At 51.4% G+C, this 14,473-nt stretch overlaps 1 protein-coding gene across 2 annotated transcripts in view; it reads left to right on the plus strand.

The window, feature by feature from the left end:
- Positions 1–9,319: 9,319 nt before the first annotated feature.
- Rassf5 (Ras association domain family member 5) overlaps positions 9,320–14,473 on the plus strand; it is a 66,762-nt gene continuing 61,608 nt past the window's right edge. The window contains exon 1 of one of the 2 annotated variants that reach the window (XM_057770496.1): positions 9,320–9,936. In XM_057770496.1, coding sequence (XP_057626479.1) covers positions 9,495–9,936 — 442 coding nt within the window. In that variant the 5' untranslated portion in view covers positions 9,320–9,494. The remainder of the gene's footprint in view (positions 9,937–14,473) is intronic. The other variant, XM_057770494.1, reaches the window with a different exon arrangement.

Below are 14,473 nucleotides of genomic sequence, written 5' to 3' on the forward strand. Positions count from 1 at the left end.
TACCTACCATCTAAGCACCTGCTGTTTCCCCCAGACTTCATCACTGTTCACAATCCATGCCGTGTCTAAAATGTTTGAGGGCCACCGTAGGGCTTTCCTTTATTTAGCCTAGAAGCTAGAGACACCCGGGTAAAACACTTCAGTTTGTGCAAATGTAGGCTTTCCTGTCCAGCTTCCCTTTAGCCAGTAGGGCAAGGAGAGGCAGGTGCACAGGAAGCCCCACTGTGTGCTCCGAAGCATGAAGCCAGCACAGTGATTGGCCCCAGATGATCCTGTCTCCATGAGCATCTTCCCCCGTGGAGGGTCTTCCCCTAATGTCCCAGCAGGGCCAGAAGCGGGAGAGGCCGAGTCCTAGATGTAATGCCTATAGGAAAAGCCACCCAGGGAGAGAAGCCAGAGCCTAACTGCTTAGATCACATCGTTCTTTATGTATGTCCTCTGAGCCTTAAGCCTGTGGACTCAAGTTCTATGGCCTTGAGGGGTAGATGCTGCCCTGATGGCCCCAGCACCAAGCCACTTCTAGCATCCTCTCTGGGGTGAATTCAGGCCAGCTTCTGCTCCCCAGTGCCCCAACAGGGAAGTCCCACAAGGGGTTTTCCCCGGCAGGTCAGACCCCACGTGTTTGGTGGAGTGCAGCAAAAGAGCCAGGGGATCCCTCAGGGCCTTGGGAGGTACCAACCCAGAGTCTGATCTGAGCATACCCACAAGCCGGGGAACATCCTCAGAGGCTTCAGTTGGCCATGATGGCCAGGATGCTGATGTGATTTCTAGGTCTATTTCGGAAGAGTGTAAGTGGCTACAATCCATGACCAGAGGCATCTATAAGACCCTCAGATGTCTGAAGACCCCAACTTTTCCCTCTGTTCCCCACATCAATTCCTTAGTATGGAAAGAATCCATTCAGTCCATCAGGTGGGGAGCAGGAATGCCAAGTTCTTGCCGGGTACTGGAGCCACCAGGGTGACAAGGACACTGTGGCTGGCACTGAGTAGCTAGGTTCTGAGGGAAGGCAGGCGTATGACAGAATCTCATTGTCCTGCAGTAGGTGTTGTGATTAGAACGCACAGCTCAGGTGTAGTAGGAGTTACCTTCCTTGCAGGCTGGGGGCGTGTCACTTGGGAGCAGGTGACCCAAAGTGGAATCTTAGTGAGCAAGTGAGAGACTTGGAATGTGCCAAGCAAAAGCACAGTTACGTGTTGCCGCGTTCCTAAGGCTGAAGTAGGAAGTTTGGAAAGGGAGGAGCCAGCCCCAAAGGTCAGGCCTGGGACATGGGCTTTGTTCTAAGGAACCAGACAGGTTTTAAGTCAAGTCCAACTGGTATTAAAAGTTAGCATTCTTCAGTGTCAGTGTGGAGGGTGAAAAGCCATGGCAGAAACAGCCATGGTAGAGACTTCCGTGAAGTGCTGTGTTGTCTGGACTCCCTCCTCAGGTCCTACCTCACTGCCTCTGAGGTCCCTGTGACAGGAAGCAGAGGTGCAGTGGCCACAGGGCTAAGGTTGAGTGAGGGGCTCAGATCTTTGCAGACATCTGAAAAGAGGCCCTATTCCATTTGGATGTATCTTCAATCCTCTGAGAATGGACTGGTCCAAGTTATGGTACTAACTGGGAGAGTGCAGAGCAGTCTTGGTTTCTCAGGCCAGTGTACAGGCAGCTCTGGGCAGGGGGAGGAACTGGAGCTTCCTTCCATGCCTTGGTGCTGTAGGGCTGGGTAGCAGGCCTTTAGACTCCACAGTTTGCTCTTGGAGCCTGGTTTCTGGGCCCCACCCAGCATCTGGATCCAGGTGGTGGTGGAGAAGGGTGTGACCCAGGAATCTGCATTGCTGGTGTGCTTCCTCGGTGAGGCAGGGTTTATGATGACCTGGAGATGGCTCCTGGACTGCACACCTCGCCCTGCTTCTCCAGGACAGATGGATCCTGCCAGTCTAAGAAAGGATGGACCTCCTCTATGGCCTGGCCTCCCTCCCTCAGCATCTACCTTTTGCTTCCCCACGGCGGCTCCTCTCTTCAGCACAGGTGCGCTAATGGAGGCTGCTCTGAGTGGCTTGGAAAGATACTTCAGCAGTTTCCTTCCTGTTTCAAAATTCAGCGTTTTGTTGTTTGTTTTGAGGTGGAGTCTAGACAGCCTAGAAGAGGCTGAAGCTATGCCACCAGGCTGTGATGAGATACCATGACCACGGCAACTCTTAAAGGAAAGCTTTTAATTCGAGAGCTCACTTACAGTTTCAGGGTGTTAGTCCATGCTCATCTTGGCCGGGAGCATGGTGGCAAGCATAGCACTGGAGCAGTCATGAGAGCTTTGCATCCTGATCCCCAGGTGGGGTGGGGGGGATGGGGCTGGTGTGGGCTTTTGAGATCTCCAAGCCAACCCCCATGACACACTTCCTCTGACAAGGTCACGCCCACTCTAACAAGGCCACACCTCCTAATCGCTCACAGTTAACCTACGAGTCTGGGGGCAATTCTCTCAAACCACCATGGTGAGCAGCCCTAGTGGGAGAGGTTATGGTCTGGGCCAGGATGACCCAAAGGTACTTTTTGTTCCTAGGCTGACCACTCAGAATAGCTGCCGGTTAAAGCCTTCCGTTTAACATACTTCCCTCACCAGAGAGAGGGAGGGAGGAAGTAGGAGAGATTGGAGGGAGGGAAGGAAAGAGAAAGAAGGGAGAAAAGGAGTGGGGAGATGAAGAGGAATGTGGTAGTGGCAGAGAAAGGGGGACACACTGAGGGGAGCAGAAACAGGAAGGAGCTGGTGGTGGGTAGAGGGGGGCTGAGGTGGGGTGGGGACAGCCCATGATGTCACCCAAGTCACTGTGCCTGTTAATCTGTCCTAACCCCAGGCTGAGGCTCGCGGCCACCATGGCAAGCCCACGAGCTAGCCTAGCCCTGGAATATAAGTGCTTGTGGCTGACAGCCTCCCCTTTGATTGAGGGATAAAGGCTGCTGACAAATCTGGAATATCTGAGTTTTTCCAGGGCAGGGGAAAAAAGCATGTGTGTGCACACAAGCCAACTTTATCGCAAGCTTGGCAGTGGTGTGGGGTGGAAAAACTGCATGTTTGACATGCAGATGGAGGGGCCATGGAATTGGTTCCCAGACTAATGACACACTTTTCAGGAGTACCCCTACACACAGCCTTTTGTCCCTAAGTATTGTCCAGGACAGAGAAAATTCCCTTGCGAACACAGGCATTTGGTGTCATGCTTGGTGGAAGAACAGAGCCCACTGCACACCCCTGCCAGCTCTCCTCTGAGCTCTGCTCACACACAAAATAAGCAAATAATTTTAAAGCCATGCCTGAGAATGAACATAGTGCTTGTCCTGGTCCCAGCCCTGGCCAGTCAGCAGCATCTGAACACAGCAAATTCACCACAGTGCCCAGCATCTTGGAGGATGTAAGCAAGCTGTCGAGTACCCTCCTGTTTCCCCCTGCTTCCGAAGGTGTTGGGGTGCCTTCCATTCTCCCTAGAGCATCAGTCCATGCTGGCTCTGGGCACAGGGTCCATGGCCTTAAAATCAAACAAACAAAGAAAACAAAACAAAAAACAATGTCTTATCAGACATCGGTTGTGAGCCTAGAACTGAGCTCTCTGCACTGGACACCAGCACCTCCTATTTGCCTTGCATAGAGAAGGGGGTCAGAAAGATCAACAAGACCCAAGGGAGGAAGGCAAATCCCAAAGGTCACCTGGACCTCCCATTAGGATGAGGTGACAGTGGAGGTATAGATGGAGTGATGGTTGGATGACCCTGGGACGCAGGACCTGACATCAGGACCTGACCAAGGGAGTCACAAGGGAGAGAAACCTAGATCAGGGTTCTGACTAATCCCACTGCGCCTGTGGTCAGATCAGAGCTGCAGTCACTGCCCCCTCCTACCCCAGCAGGAAGTACAGAGGCCAATATATAGATCAGAGTGACCTGGAATCCAGATTGGGACCTCTGTTGGTAGTCACGTGATCCTGCACCTCGGGTTTCTAATCTGAAAATTAGGAACACTGGTCATTTCACATCCTACAAGTGGCCGTCACAGATCTGTTACTCTCTAGCGGGGTCACCCACTCCCACTGAAAATGGCAAGCAAGACCCTCTTCCTCGTGGAGCCTACGCCTCCTGTGCAGTGTGTAGCCCAAGAAGGCAGGAAGAAGGAGGCCAAGGGCAATTCCTTCAAATGTTGTAGAGTGCACACAGTTTTACCTCCACTGCTTTGGACCCATTTTCTGTGGTCCATGGGTATATTAATCAAAATCCCATAAAATATAGACCAATGGTCAGGCAGTGGTGACACATACCTTTAATAGCAGCACTTGGAAAGTAAAGTCAGGTAGATCTCTATATGTGTGTGTGTATGTATATGTGTTTATATATGTATACACACACAAATATATATATACACACACACACACACACACATACACACACACACACACACACCAATAGTCAGGCATTTTGCTGGTAGAGCCTGGGAAGTTTGATCAAATTTGTGTTCACAGAGTTTGGGATGAATGTTTCGGGGCCATTGTATCTGCTGTTCCCTTAGCCTGGAACATTGTTCACGGGCACAGGCTTTTCTCTAGTTAGATATAAGTGAATCTAAGAACCACTGTCTAACCCAGTGGTTCTCAACCTGTGGGTATCAACCCCCAAAGACTATTGGAAAACACAAATGTTTACATTTCAATTCATAACAATGGCAAAATAACAGCTATGAAACAAAAATAATTTTTGTTTTTTGTTTGTTAAGACAGGGCTTCTCTCTGTAGTCCTAGCTGTCCTGGAACTTGCTCTGTAGACCAGGCTGGTCTTGAGTTCAGAATTCAGAGATCCACCTGCCTCTGACTCCCTAGTGCTAGGATTAAAGATGTCTGTCGCCACCACCAGACACAATGAAATAATTTTATGGTTGAGCAAATCTCCTCACCATCTGTCTCCTAAAAATGCTGTGTTTGTTTTCAAACACTAAAGACCTGATGCACATATTACACCTATATGTTTACTGTGGGCCTCTTCCACTAAAGGCAGACTTGATGAATATGTGTCTCTCACTGTCAGACTGTGGGTGCCTGGACAAGTACAGTGGAGCTTAGAGGAATACGTGGTTGAAGAAACTCCTGGAGGACTGCAGTGGTTATCAGTGACAACTGCCAGCTGCCCCCAGCTCCTCTCCACCTCTGAGCCCATAGTGAGCTTGCACTACTGGTTGTCCTAGTATAGGGTGATCTGTGACTTGTGAATGGAAGTGACCAGGACTTTAAAATGTCAGTGAAGATCATCAAGGCTTTCTTCATTTCCTTCTGGCACAGTGACTGGCCATATCAGATAGGTTTCTGGGATCTGCATTGCGTCCCTGACATCCTGCACAGGACATGCAGTATGAGTGAGAAAGGAGTCTCTATGGTTTGAATGCGGCAAAATATGGGACTTATTTGTTACTGCAACATAATTTAACTTGTCCTGACTGACAGCAATCCTATGTACAACTGTCAAGGCCGGATAAAGCCAGTGTCCCCTTCAGAAAACCAGGCCATGCCTGCCCTTCCCCCTTTCTTTCCTGCTGGGGATGAGGGCGGGTTGAGAGATCGTCTTGAAATAACCCACTTAATAGGGGAAACAGCATGTTTTGGGACCACCTCCAAAGTGGCCCCACACACTGACCACACTCAAATTTGCCACAATCCTCCCCCTTGATCAAAAATGAAAAGTTGCATGTTCTCTCTGTTGAAATGAGTCACAGCTGAGGAAAGTGACCAACTCCGAGCCAAGACAATCTGCTAAGGAGAAAAACTTCCCACTAGATGCTCTGGCAGATGTGATGAAACCTTGCAGCATGGTGGCCAAGGACAACATAAAAATGCTGCTGCCCAGGCACCCAACACCCCAGGTGATGTCCCTCCACTGGACTAGAGGGTGTTTTGTCTTCACTTCTTCCCTGGAGGAGCAGGAGGAGGAGAAGGGAGGGAGAGGCGGAGGGAGAGGGAGGAGAAAAATAAGGAGAGGGAGAGGGGAGAGAGTGTGTGTTGTGTAAGGAGAGGTTCTTTTAGGGCAGGAGGGGACTGGTTGGGAAAGGCTGAGGAGGTGACTCCCACACCTACTGGGGTTGGGGGACAGCCACCACCCTACTTTTACCTCAATGTTTTCTCTCAGGGAGATGAATCGTAAGATAAACTTGATAAAGTTTTGGGTGGGTCACACTATCTCCACTTCATTTGGCTCCATACCATTTTCCCATCAGCTCTGAAAGCAGCCATCACTACTCCACCAAATCAGAGCCACAGGAAAACAAAACCAGAGTACTTTCTGTGCAGTCCAACAGCTGGAAGGCTGCACACCTGATTGCCCCAGCTGAAAGACTACACACCTCACTGTCTGCCCCAGATGGAAGGCTGCACACCTGACTGTGCCAGCTGAGAAGGCTACACACCTGACTGTCCCAGCTGGAAGGCTGCACACCTGACTGACTGTCCCAGCTGAGAAGGCTGCACACCTGACTGTCCCAGCTGAGAAGACAGCACACCTGACTGTCCCAGCTGAGAAAGCTGAACAACCTGACTGTCCCAGTTGGAAGGCTGCACACCTGACTGTCCCAGCTGAGAAGGCTGCACACCTGACTGTCCCAGTTGGAAGGCTGCACACCTGACTGTCCCAGCTGAGAAGGCTGCACACCTGACTGTCCCAGATGGAAGGCTGCACACCTGACTGTCCCAGCTGAGACGGCTGAACACCTGACTGTCCCAACAGGAAGGCTTCACACCTGACTGTCCCAGATGGAAGGCTGCACACCTGACTGTCCCAGCTGAGACGGCTGAACACCTGACTTTCCCAACAGGAAGGCTTCACACCTGACTGTTCCAGCTGAGATGGCTGAACACCTGACTGTCCCAGTTGGAAGGCTGCATACCTGACTGTCCCAGCTGAGAAGGCTGCACACCTTACTGTCCCAGCTGGAAGGCTGAACACCTGACTGTCCCAGTTGGAAGGCTGCACACCTGACTGTCCCAGCCAGCCTCAGTCATTCACAGGCAACCCTGATGCCCATCCCCAGGAGCTTTCCCAGCCAGGGAATAAAGATCAATCCTAAAGGGCACTTGGAGGGCCTGGGCGTGGGGAGGACAGAGATGATGGTCACTTGCAATTATTCATAAAGTATTTCAAATGGCTTTCTAATGCTGCATTTGTTACCAGAGTTCTGTTACTTACACACCAAACTGTCACCCTGAACTCAAGATGGGCCTCTGTCCTGGATCGCACCCCTGAAAGGGACAAGCTTCAAGCCTTTGTGGAGAAAGATGGATGACATGGAGTGGATACAAGTCAATATTCACATGCAGTGCGGGTCCTCCAAGAACCCTGAGAGGTGCTGGCAGAAGCGCTGGAGAGGAGGAATACCATAAAGGCAGGGTGGACTACCCTTTCACACGTGCAGAGAACGTGTCAAGGAATACCTGCTGGGCTCTCAGTCACAACCAACCATCCTGATCCTGGGGTACGGGACAGAGGAATCCCCTCCGACCACTGCCGAGGCCCTGGAGCAGCAGTTCTGAGTGGACCATCAGGATGGGCACTATGCTGGAAATTGCTAGAAACAAAGGCCTTCTAGCCCACTATCAACACAGGAACTCAGGTGCAACCAGCAAACTGTGACTTAATGAGCCCTCTGGGGTTGGCTGGCCTCCAGAGTTTGAAGCACCGATGTAGAGAGCAAGAGGAAGGGTGGAGGAGTGGAGCAGGGACTACTGCGCCCCACTTTCCCCACTTTGTAGTCCTCCAATCATTCTTCCCACTACCCAGGAACCAGTGCCCCCCGCTACCAACTCGGAAGGGAGACTCTGATTACTACCCCGGAGCCGGGGTGGGGGTGGGGGCGTGTGGAGCAAGGAAGGCTGGAAATTCCCTGGCCACTGGACTTTTAGGAATTGCCTGAAAGTCATTTTCAAGGGGAAAAGCGAAAGTGAGGATTCCCCAACCAGACACTAGGGGGAGACCCATCTCTGGCCTGGAAAGAACCCTGAGGATTAAGGTGTAGAAGAATTTAGAGACAATTCCAGGTCTGGTTTCAGAATCCCCACCCACTCCATACACACACGGTCGCTTCCATTCTCCAACCTGAAGATGCTGGTCTCTTATAAAGTAGCTTAATGTGCACGAGCACCTATGCATTTTCAGCCATGCCTGTATTCCTATGACACCTGGTACCGTCTAAGTGTATGTGAATCATTGCTATTCATTATTGTCTAATGAATAAGAAGAAAAGCATGTACGTGTTCGGTAAGACACTTTTTCCCCCGAATGTTTCTATCAGTGGTTTGTGGAAACAAAAAATGTAGATTTTTGGGGGGATATGGTGTGTTGACTCTGTTTCCAAAGTTTTTCTTTTTTTAATTTTTTTTTTGTTTGTGATTGCCACTAAATTAATCAAATCAAACCTGATTTAAGGGGGAAAGTGTGAGCCTTAAGTCAGAACCATCCACACTGGAAAAATCAATGGCTCCTGCAGCTACAAAAACAGACCGCAGAGGGCCCAGGACCATTGCTAGCCTGTGGCAGGACGACACAGATTCAAAAACCCAAGAGGCCTAGAGCCCCGCTTGTTCTCTCTCCATTTAGATGGGACTGTGGACAGACCTGTTAGTCATTACCACTACCTAATTTTCAAGACCCAATACGCTTGGTCGTTTGTTCAAGAATTAGGACTTTCAAGATGGTGGCGGCTGAATCTTAAACCAGACAGGAGCTTATGGCGCAGTAATCGGTGCTGGTGGGAAGCGGACTTCTCCACCCCACTCCCCAACCCCCACTCAGGTGAACCTTCCATACCAGGAGTAAAGCAGATGTTTAGGGGATTGGCGAGACCGCAGCGATTACACCAGCAGTCAAGGAGAGATTGAATTCGGGAGGAAAGCTCCTGCCCTCCCATAGGGCACAGAGAGTTCTCACGATCACTCAGCACCAAGGATCATCCAGGATCACCAATTACCACAACATCAGTCTTCAAGGAGGGTGGCAGCCTACATCGCAGGGGTGCGAAGGGAGAGCCAATCTTCCCACCGCCAGCTCAGAGCGTCCGCGGTGCGTTTTACTGACCCACTGCTGGGCTCTGGGGGCGGCTGACAACCGCGGACCAGCTCCGGCTCCCAGGCCCTACCAGGGTTTCAAAGCCCTCCCCTCCCACCTGCTCCCGTGCCAGGGTTTGGGCGTGGAAGACGCCAGGAGGGGACCAGGCAGGTCTAGAGGCGGGGACCCAGAAACAGACGCCCCCTGCCCCGCCCGCGCGCCTCGCAAAGCTTCTCGGATGCTCCGATCTGCACTGCCCAGGTCGCGGAGTCACCCCTAAATCCACGCGGCTCGGGCCCGCAGTCACGCGTGTTGCCCTTCCGGCCTCTCCGAGGGCCCCGCCCCGCCCCGCCCGCGGGTTGCGGGCCCTTTAAAGGCGCGCGCGGTCGGAGCCGCCCCTTCTGTCGGCCAAGCTCCGGAGCGGCGGCCGCCGGCGGGCCTTGACCATGGCGTCCCCTGCCATCGGACAGCGTCCCTACCCGCTTCTCCTAGACCCCGAGCCGCCGCGGTATCTGCAGAGCCTGGGTGGCACCGAGCCGCCGCCGCCCGCCCGGCCGCGCCGCTGCATCCCCGCGACCCTGGTCCCCGCGTCCGGGGCGTCAGAGGGGCGCAGCGGCCGGAGGGCTGCCCGGGGAGACCCCGAGCCCACGCCCCGGGACTGCCGACCCGCTCGCCCTGTCCGGCCCGGTCTGCAGCAGAGACTGCGGCGGCGGCCTGGCTCGCAACGACCCCGCGACGTGCGGAGCATCTTCGAGCAGCCACAGGATCCTCGCGTCCTGACCGAGAGAGGCGAGGGGCACCGTTTCGCTGAACTGGCACTGCGGGGCGGCCCGGGCTGGTGTGACCTGTGCGGACGAGAGGTGCTGCGGCAGGCGCTGCGCTGCGCTAGTGAGTGAGGGCAGGGCAGGGGAGGTGCGCGGGGTGAAGGGCTGTGAGCCTGGGAGAGGAGGCCATTGCCTTTTCTGATCAAGTCGAACTTTAGGCAGGTAACCTGTGGAGACAGCTGCTGTCCGCTGCCTCGTATCCTTTAGTGGCTGCCCACTAACCATATGTGGTTATGCTGTATGGTTGCGCACCTTCAGACGGGTTCCAGCCTTCTCCCCGACGCCTGCAGGCAAGCTTGTTTGCAGGTTGGGATTGGTGGCTCGCCACAAGGTCATTCAGTTGTCTTCCACACACCCTCTTCTTTCTTTAGTTGTATTTTTTTTAATTGGGTAGTGATATTGATGGCGAACTGAGTATTTGACTCTTACTTATTAGAGTTATGGGGAAATGTCTTGTTAGTCACCTCTGGCAAAAAGCTCTGGTTCTTCCTCCTGGTTGGCACAGGAAGCCTGGTTAGGCTTTGAATGGAAACAGGCTGTGAGGTTGGAAGATGCCAAGGTCACCTGCACCTGAGGCCCCTTCTACCTTCCACACCTAGATCCTTCGCCCCTTAGACTCTGCTTCAGTGTGTGACTGAGTCCTGCCGCCTCTTCCTTCTCCTGGGCCCCTGCACGGATCTTCCAGTCTAAAGTGACTCAGCTCCCTGCTTAGGCATCCCCGGGCCTTTCTCAATCCTGACTGAAACACTGGGCACCAGTGTAAAGAGTTTCTGAGCGAATCTGCCCTCTTTTCGGGGCTTATTCTTGACTCTCCCCGATGGTGAGAATGGTGTATTCCTTAACTGTTCCTTTAGTTCCTCCCAACCCATGTGTCTGCTGTTGCCGAGGATGCTCGTAGCCATGCGTTTATGTAGCTAATTTAAATATGCGAAGCACACAGCACAGTGGCAGTCTCCAGCAATCATCTGTGGACATGGATTATGGTTGTTATCACATGTGCTGGTAACGGCCCTTCTCCTACCATAGCAGCCTGTGCCTCCCTCAGACTGCATCGCTGGACAGCAGCAGCTCCCTCTCAGCGGCTGCCAGAACTGAGGGAAAGGGGACCATGGATGCTGCTCTTGCCAGCATGAGCATGCCGGTTGAGGTGTCTGTCCAGGAGATAGCCGAGTATGTAGAGTCCTGAGCCTGTACCATGTGTGGACTGGCTGCTCTCCCTTGTCAATGCTTCTGAATCTAGTGCATTGCCTTCAGACTTGCTTCCAGCGTTTTCTGCCTCCATGTTCCTGGGTGCTGCGCAGATCCCGCTAACACTGTACACAGGGAAAGAGGCAGCCCCTTCACTGTAATGGATTCACTTATGCTCAAATTCCAGAAGCTGAATTGTCTGTGGCGAATGCGCTTGTGATTCTTGCTCGTGTTTAGACCTTGAGGGACCGTCCATTCTACACCGAGTCTGTGGTATTCCTCTGGCTGGCAATAATGATGTGCTGGCGGGTTTCTGTGTGGGGCTCTATCTGTGAAGTATTCCATGACTAAATGAGCATCCTCGTACCACATTAGAATTGTTTATTTCCCTTGCACAGTCCCTAAATAGTTCCCACCAGTTGGAAAATGGGGACCACAGACAAGGCCTCTGACCTGCAAACTATGGAGGTCCTTTTGCTTTCTTGGGCTCCTGTGGCCCCTGCATGGTTGGTTTTGTACCAGCCATAGATGTCTGACCACCACAGAGGCAGCAGAACCAGAGTCAAGAAGCCACAGAAAGGATCCTCTGTTTGTTGTTTTTAATATTTAACTAACCGTGAGTGTTCGGCTGACCAGAAGCAAACTGAGAAATTTTTGGTGTGCAGGGCCGACTCTCCAGGCATCTGGCGTCCAGCTGAAGGTCTGGTTCTCTGAGAGGGTTGGTTTTGCTTGGTTTTCATGTTGAAAAGCGCAGGTCAGAAAAGGAACTTCTAGAAGGTAATCCTGGAGCGGGGGAACTGGCAGATCAAGCATGAGGACCTGAACTTGATCCCCGGGACCCACGTGAGAAAATAAAGGCAGGTTTGGTGGCACATGCTTGTAATCTCAGTGCTGGGCAGGGGGTGGAGACAGGCAGATTTCTGGGCTGCGCTGGCCAGCCAGTCTTGCCTGTGTGCGTATGTACACACACACACACACACACACACACACACACACACACCTCAAACTGGAACCAAAGTCCTGACTTTGAATCCCAAACTGCCACATACTCTCTATGTGACCCCATGAATCTGTGTGCTGCCCTCGTTTTTCTTTAAAAAGTGGGGGTTATGATCTTATCTACCACACTGTGTTAATGTGAGAATTCAGTGTATTAATCAGATATGTGTACGTTGATTATAAAAGTGGTTGGCAGGATGCACAATGGACATCTAATTAGATATAAATGTTTCTATTATCTCCTCCCATTTTAAGAACTTTAATGGCTAGCTGGGGCTCACTGTACCTCATAGGCCTTGAGTTCAATTTTCAAGCTTTGCTTGGTTGTTGAGTTGAAAGGGCGGGGTGGATATGACATCCCTGACTAGCATTTCAGGTGGAAGTCAGCTGTGATTAAACCCACAATCCCGTGGCTGAGACTCTCGTGTGCCTGCATTAGAGGTCTCTTTCTGAGCAGCACTTGCAATCAGCAGGGCGCCATGCCTGGTTTCCTTAAGTGGTGGTCAGAAACTGATGCTTGTCCTTACTGTTAAGATTCAAAGGGCAGCGGGGCCCTGACTGATACCTGTCTGTTCTGGGGGCTCGTGCTGGCTGGAAACCTGGTTGGCAAATGGGCTTTCAATAAGAGAACTTATAGAGAACTGCTTTGCCTTGCTTAAGCATAGCCCCACTTCAAAGTCTGTAGTAGTGCTGGTTAACTCTGGATTAGCCAACAGGAGAGTTCAGAGCTAATGCTAGCTCTTAGGATAAGTCTGAGGACTGGGGGGGTGGGGCAGTGGTGGCGCACGCCTTTAATCCTAGCACTCGGGAGGCAGAGGCAGGTGGATCTCTGAGTTCGAGGCCAGCCTGGTCTACAAGAGCTAGTTCCAGGACAGGTACCAAAGCTACAGAGAAACCCTGTCTCAAAAAACAAACAAACAAACAAACAAACAAAAAGTCTGAGGCCTGGAAGGACTGCTCGGTTGATATAGGCCTTGCCAAGCAAGCATAAGGATATGAGTTCAGATCCCCAGCCCTCACGTAAAAAGCTACCCCCATAGTATTTTTCTGCACGCCAGTTCTGAGGAGGCAGCTTGCTGGCTAGCCAGTTTATAGCTGTATGGATAAACTCTAGGGTCCATAAGAGATCCTGCCTTAAAAATAAAATGGTGAAACCGGGTAAGAGACTCTGTTGACCTTTGGCTTCCAAACACACCCACAACAAATGTGTAACAAAAACACACGCAAAATCAATTTCTCTTAGCTAGAGAAGGAAATCCAGTGGACTTGGTACAAATATGCACAGAGAACAACGGCGGAGGAGAGAGGTCGCCGAACCCCAATGCTTTGTTTTTGGGTGGGGCGGTGATGTTTAGACGCTAACTAACTCCAGCATTCCCAGAGAACAGTCAGCAGCAAATAACCTGGGAATTTCTCCAGCTGTTTCTTGCCCTTTCTTGTGTAGAAGGCACATAAAGATGGCCTCCTGCCATTTGTCTTGTTTGAGTGGGTGTGTGAACCATCCTGGGCCAGGGAATGGGCTAGCGTTTGGAGAAACTAAATCTGATCCTCAGCCAGGGAGGAGAGACTTCAGGTGCAAGCTGTTGATGCATGGGTACCCCAGACTGGCTCCAGGAAAGAGTCCCTCTGAAGGGGCAGTTATTCAGAGCCAGGAGTACAAAGTGATTGGAAAGATGGGGGTCTCCCCGGAGCTCAGTCCCCCTAATGCCCCCTGTGATAGACTTTTTTTTTTTTTTTTTTTTTTTTTTTTTGGAGAAAAGGTAGAGCTAAGACAGTTTATTGTTGAAGCCTCCCAATGTAGTTAAAATATTTAACATTTCTCAAAAAGACCTCCAACAAATAAGACTTAATAGAAATTTTCAGTGTTGTTAAACAAGCTCTGCATTGAAACCAAAATTGGAAAGATTAATAAGGAGAAGAAGAAATAAACACTTTCCTTTATATCTGACCTCTAGAGACCTGCCCCTGCTCAATGTAAGAGCAAGCTAGGAGCTGCTCTGAACTATGGCATCGACCTTGCACCTGAACTTTCTCTGGCCTACAAACCTTCTCTTCCTTTCCTTTTCTCCTAAAAGCTGAGCATTAGTAATGTACCCTGTGATAGACTTTGATTACAGTGTGAGAATCTCACTTGCTGCCAGATTCCTAGGGAGGAGCTCAGTGACTTTATTCTTGAGAGCTGTCTCGAGGGTGCTTATTCCTCTCGTTCCTCTTGCTGTATTAATGGCTGGGCTTAACTAGATCCTCTATGGGATTGGAGCTGCCCAGGTGGCAGCTCATGGATTCCTTTAGGAGTTCTTTGCAAGAAGACTACCAGGACCCTGGCTTTTGCCACTTCCACCCCATCCCCATCCTACTATGACAGACAAAGGTCTTCATAGAGAGCATCTTGGTAAGTGCCCTTTGTTGTGCTG

This window comes from Chionomys nivalis, chromosome 5 (assembly GCF_950005125.1).
Source record: "Chionomys nivalis chromosome 5, mChiNiv1.1, whole genome shotgun sequence".
NCBI classification, from domain to species: domain Eukaryota; kingdom Metazoa; phylum Chordata; class Mammalia; order Rodentia; family Cricetidae; genus Chionomys; species Chionomys nivalis.